The 6241-nt window shown below is 26.8% G+C and overlaps 1 protein-coding gene across 1 annotated transcript in view; it reads right to left on the bottom strand.

The window, feature by feature from the left end:
• Positions 1–5249: 5249 nt before the first annotated feature.
• Positions 5250–6241, bottom strand: part of LOC106686937 (prisilkin-39) — an 8358-nt gene continuing 7366 nt past the window's right edge. Inside the window, exon 3 of the mRNA XM_014430548.2 lies at positions 5250–5405. Coding sequence (XP_014286034.1) covers positions 5347–5405 — 59 coding nt within the window. The 3' untranslated portion in view covers positions 5250–5346. The remainder of the gene's footprint in view (positions 5406–6241) is intronic.

Raw genomic sequence — 6241 nt, 5'->3', positions numbered from 1 at the left:
ATAACACGCAGTATAATATTGAATATGTCAATATATTTATGAAACCATTTTTTAAAGATGCCTATAGTTAGATGCTTTATGTAGTTGGGGTGTTCCTTATACGAGACTAAAACTTTTAAAAATCCAAGTATGGAATAATGACACCATTCTAGGTTTATGATGAAGGAACTATGCAACCCCTCGTCGGGAAATACCAGATATCTTACTTAAATATTTTTTTAAATGTTCATCAATGTGAGACTTGACGGATATCGATCTGCTGGATGTATTTATATTCTATTTATATTCCCAATATTTTATTATTTTCTCCAATAGCGCACATATTGTTTCTAATTATTAACAAAAGCGTTTTAATTCTATCAATATTTGTTTGTTCCATAATTTGTTTATATTATTTCCCCTGTGTGGTAATACGGATATTATGATAGATTAAGCTTCCTGCTCTACTTTGGGAAGAGGAGGGCGGATTACTGTGATTTCTTACTCCAAACATATAAATTTTTAAAAATAACAAGAATTGAATTTGAAAAAAAAATGTTTAATATAAAATACTTTAATAGAATGGAGCTGCTTTCGTATTGCAACAGATCCCACGAATTATAATTTGACTAATACACATGTCTACAAAAAGAACCATTTTGAAATTTGAGTTGATAATTTTGGGTCAATTTGACTCACCATCTATTCATAACTGTTTTCTTTACTTAACTTTAAGTCCAGGAGATTTATATTTTATTGGTATCATTAGAAAAAAAGAAACCTGTCTTTTCAACTGTACCAAACTAGTTGTATTTGGCCAAAGTTTATGTGAGTAATAAATATTTCAAGTTCATCTATGAAAATGTGTGAACAAATTTGCCCTTGAGCAGCTGAGAAAATTTTAATGCTTTATTTTCTTAGACGTGTGAATGAAGTAGAAGTATGTAGGGAAAATTAAATTATAAAAAATTGCAATACCAGAAATAATGGTTGAATTTCATATTTTGATTCAGCACCTCGTAGAAGCCACATAAACATATACAAATCATAAAAAAAAAATATATAAATAATAAATAATTCTTTCTCAGTAAATTGAATTTCTCTCAAGTTGATTTTCCAACTTGAAACATTTATTATTTGTGTATATTTAGACAAAATAAAAATTGTTTTGGTACGATTGGAATTTTTTTTTTTTTGAAGATGCCTATCTAAAAAATATACACCCACATAAGTTTAAGGTAAGCAAAATAAACTCCAATATATATTAAAAAAATAAAAATATCCTTTCTTATATTATTTACTTTACTCTAAAACTGGAATAATATATCATGAATTTGAGAAAACTGTTCTACACCTTATAAGATGAAAGAAAATACAGCATTTCAGCTTCAGCATGCAATTTTATGAATCATAGGAATCAGCCAAAATTATCAAAATGTTTGATTGTATACCAGTTTTATTTATAAGATTATATTTAATGTTTAATTATCACCCATGCCAGTTGTTCCCAAACTGGATGTCACAGCACCCTAGGGTGTTTCAAGAGTATACCAGGGGTGCCGTAAAGTCACTTTCTCAAAATATTACAAATAAATGTTTATTAAAAGTAAATAGTTTTAAACATACACAGAGCATACCAGCATTTATTTTCCACTGCCTTATTTTTTTATATATTAATCCGCTTTAAGGATTATTTCGTCGCATTTTATTTAGCTCAACAACGGTGCCACGAAATATTTTATCCTTATACAGCGAATTTTTCTTATAGTCAACGAAGGGTGCCACTGCTAAAAAAAAGGTTTGAGGACTTCTTACAAGTACAAGAGCCGGGAAGAAAAAGAAAGCGCATATTTCACCCCAATTTTTTATTACTTTAATAAAAACTAGATATACTTACAAGTCAAAATTGATGAGTCTGCCAAGTGGATAAAAAATGGCGGCTGTTTTAAAACCTTAAAAAAAATTAAATTTTGATACAGAGCTATATATCTTAAAAACTACAAACACTAGAAAATCTAAAAGAACATTATTTAAAGCAGAGTAATTTGATAAAATATTAGCCCTAATAGAGCTATTTACGTCCAATAGTTCTCAAGACATAACGTTTTAAAAAGCAACATTTCTTAAAAATGTGTTGAGAGATTAATAGTTAGTTAATTTATTTTGAAAAATATATTTCTCAAGGACTATAAGACGTATAGATGTCTGCCAGCACTCAAATTAAAGTTAGTTAAATTTACTACAAAATAGTTTATAACGTTTACCTTTGTAGAAGTAGTAGTTTTCATGCTATTTGCTAAAATATATTCATAAAATTTCTGGTTTGTTTGATATTTGAAAAAATATATCTCTAGAACCATAAGACGTACATATTACTGCCAGCATTCAAAATAAAGTAAATTTAACTTGCTATTACGTAGTTAATGACACGTATTCTTGTAGGGTTAGTATTTTTTATGATATTCGCATATGAATATAAATTTGGCAAATAAAAATTTGTCCGAACAACTAGAAAACAATTTATTTTAGCAAATATTATGAAAAATACTACTCCTACGAAGAAAAAGGTCATGGACTACTTTATATCCCATAAACTACCTTTAATTTAAGTGCTTTTAGACATCTGTACGTCTAATGGTTTTTTAAATATAAGATTTTTCAAAATAAATTCACTGACTACTGATGTTTTAGTATGTTCTGTACAACATTTTTATGAAATGTTGCTTTTTAAAAAGCTATATTTCGAGAACTATTGAACGTAAATAGCTTTATTAGGGCTTACATTTTAGCAAATTTCAGTGATGTTCTCTTAGATTTTCTATGGTTGTTGTTAGTTTTAAAGATATAGAGCTCTGAATGAAAAATTAATTATTTTTAACGTTTTGAAACATCCGCCATTTTTTATTCCTCCTTCGTATACTTGGCAGAGTCATCAGTTTTGACTATTAATTATACATAGTTCTCACTAAAGTAATAAAAAATTGGGGTGAAATAACTGTCTTTTTTCTCCTCTTGGGTTCTTGTATTAGTAGGTTAGCCACCCCAAAACCTATGCAGATAAATGTAAAGAACTGGAATAAATGATGCTTTATACTGATTATGTAGCCAACAATACCAACTAACATGCTCAGTAGGATCTAAGATTTCTCAATATAAAACAAACGTTTATAAGACTATTCTCTGACCTATTTGGACCTCTAAACTTGAACTTCGGGAAACAGCTAAACCTTTGAACATCAAACGTATCCAATCCATACAAGTATTTGAACCGTTATTCTTTCCAAATCAATCGTTATATTAAAATATTATATAATTTTACATTATTTATTATTTTTGTAAGTAAGATCTGTAATAAATACATAAGTCAATTGCTGATACTCAAGGTGTCTTTCCGATCTATTAAATGTCGGTCAGAGATTTTTTATTTTTATCATAACGCTAATGCAATGCAGTTCTTTCGCAACGTTCCGTAATAAGAGAAGTGTTATTATCTGAATATCTCTTCGTTTTTTATAAATATTAAGCATAGGTTACGTAAGTCGTAGGAAGCCGGCTAATGAGTTAACACTGATTCATACTTAATACTTTTAATGACCTATTTCATTGACAATATTTATTGTATAACAGTCATTGTTGCAATTTTATGCAAGGGAATTTTTTAAAAATTTAATTGCATTGTTTAGGTTGGGGTACTTTTAATTTGAATTAGATGGGATTGACACCATTTTAGTTGGCAAAGCCTTATTAATAACTTATGATCATCCTATTTACCTCATATTATTCTTCTCAACCATAGATAGATCTTAAATAAAAATTCTGATTAAAAACATAAAACGTGACAGTTTTAGGTTATTCATCCGTGTAATGAGGCGGAAACTCAATGATTTTGGATATATAATATCGGATTTTATTATACTTTATTTCTAAAACAGAAGTTAATAAACGAAAGGAATATTATTATTTACAAATTAGAATTTTCAGTTCATGTCAATGAACATGAACTGAGCATATAAAATGGTGTTTATACAAAATTTTCAATAACCCATGTTTCTGTTGTTTTTTTAATTTTTTTACCTGAACAAATGTAACAATTTTTGTTTATCTTTTAAATTTAAAGAGTACCTAAGCTTCTTACTGCAGGAAGTGATTTCTATATAATTAATTCTTTAATTTAAAAATTACACTCCTACAACTTTTTGAATCGTCTCTCTATTTTCAAATTATAATTTTGCTGAGAACAATTCATTGTAGGTTCATTTTATCATTAAAATAATAATTAAAAATATGATTCAACATAATAAAAAAATAATAATATTATTTAACATTTACAATTGTTACTTAATTTACATTATTTACTGCAAAATAATTTAATTTAAGAAATGGCCCCCTTCTCAGTCTTGTGACAGTTGTTTGTTGTTTTTATGGTGATTTAGACTGATAAATTTCAACTTTTATCTGTTTTTTTTTTATTAAATAATTTCCAACAAACAATTTTTTATGTTTCATTACCTGAAAATGTGTAAATAATGTGTCTGGTCCATTTTCAACTTCTAATGTTGGAAAAAAATAACTATTCAACTCCTGCTGTTCTGCTATGGAGGCTATATTTCACCACCAAAATAAATTTGTAAGTAGTAAACAAAAAAATTAAAAAAGATCATTTTTACTCCCATGTTCGATAAAATGTAGTAAGGCAACATCAAAAAAATTTGATTAAAAAATGCATTTTTTAGAAAAATATGGGTAATGTATTAGTGTATAAATTAGAGAAGAGTCTCTTAAAGAATTTTTATAACCCTCTTCGAAATTTTTTTTAACAACCTACTCAGTTTTCTCCATTACTTCAGGTGTTTTAAGAAGAATTACACAAATATTATACGAAAACTTTGAAATTCACTAAACAGTTCATCCGTTTCAGTATTCTGCTGTAAATGTCATTAAAAAGGGATGGAGTGTTTTTTAAAAATTATATTCACTCAGTTATCTTGATTTATTATTATTTTGGATCCAAAGAGTGCAGAAGTTCATTTAAAAATCTTAAAATTCTACTTTGTGAAGGATAAGAGTTTTTTTTTCTCAATTCTATGTTAAACATGTTAACATATTCTTATGTATGTTAATATCTAATTTGGAAGATTATGTGGGTTTCAATAAGTTGGAATAAAACTGTATAAAAATAAACATACACAATAAGTATATACGTATATAAATCATCAGTGATTTAATTTAATAATAAATAAGATCAAGGAATAATTGATGAAACAAAATCATTGCAGTAAAAAATTATATTTACAAAATAAATAAAGCTAAGCGATCATTTGATTCAAGTGAAAAGCAGTTTATGATGTTGAAGGATTGATGATTTCTTCAGCCCCAGACTGGAACTGCAGGGTAAGCAGGATATGCTCTTCCGAAATATGGGTAGCCTGTAACAACAAACAAAAAAAGTTTATTTTTCTCCTTTTATCTGTGACCTTATATTATTTATTCATTATTTATTATTCTCTATATAATATTATTAAATAGAAAATAAGTAATATCGATTAGCGTACTCATTTATATACTTTCTGTTTACAAGAAAACCAAAACGAGAAGGACAAGCTCTCTATCTTGTAATGGAAACCACTACTCCGAGATTGTAGAAACTCGTAAAGGTATATCATATTGATACAATTCATAAGAATTGTAGTTCAATGTAATTTGTGTCGTGCTAGTATATGGTAATGAACAAGTTAAAACAAATCAAAGCTGGGTTGTAGATACTGGAAATTAGCCATATTATACTAGTGAACTTTTCAGATAAATGTATTAGCTAGATACATCCGTAGATTTAATATTGCTTAACTTTTAGAGACCATGATACTGATTTAGTAAACATTTTGAAAGGATAGGTTATATATTTTATTCAATGAAAAAATATAATTGTTGCGAACATATTTTTAATAATTAATTATGTACATTTAATACAATTAATGAATGTAACTATTATCTTTGTAAGCATGTAGTTTATTATTTAAAAGGTGTTATAAAAATAATTTTATGTCACTTAATCTATTGAATTCAGTTAACGCAATTACTTTTTTTTATTTTAAGAAGAATTTTAATTTGATTTAAATCAGGCTTATTTCAATTTTATTTTATTTTGGTTAATCTGATTTTTAATATAGTAATTGTTTATGAGTTTTATTTATTCTTCGTTTTTTTTTTTTTTTTAATTTAATGTATATATATTTTTTCAAAGGTTTTCATGTTAAATTATGCA

This window comes from Halyomorpha halys, unplaced genomic scaffold (genome assembly GCF_000696795.3).
Source record: "Halyomorpha halys isolate HHAL.00 unplaced genomic scaffold, Hhal_1.1 Scaffold899.1, whole genome shotgun sequence".
Taxonomy (NCBI): domain Eukaryota; kingdom Metazoa; phylum Arthropoda; class Insecta; order Hemiptera; family Pentatomidae; genus Halyomorpha; species Halyomorpha halys.
This window is presented reverse-complemented; position numbering and strand designations above follow the sequence as displayed.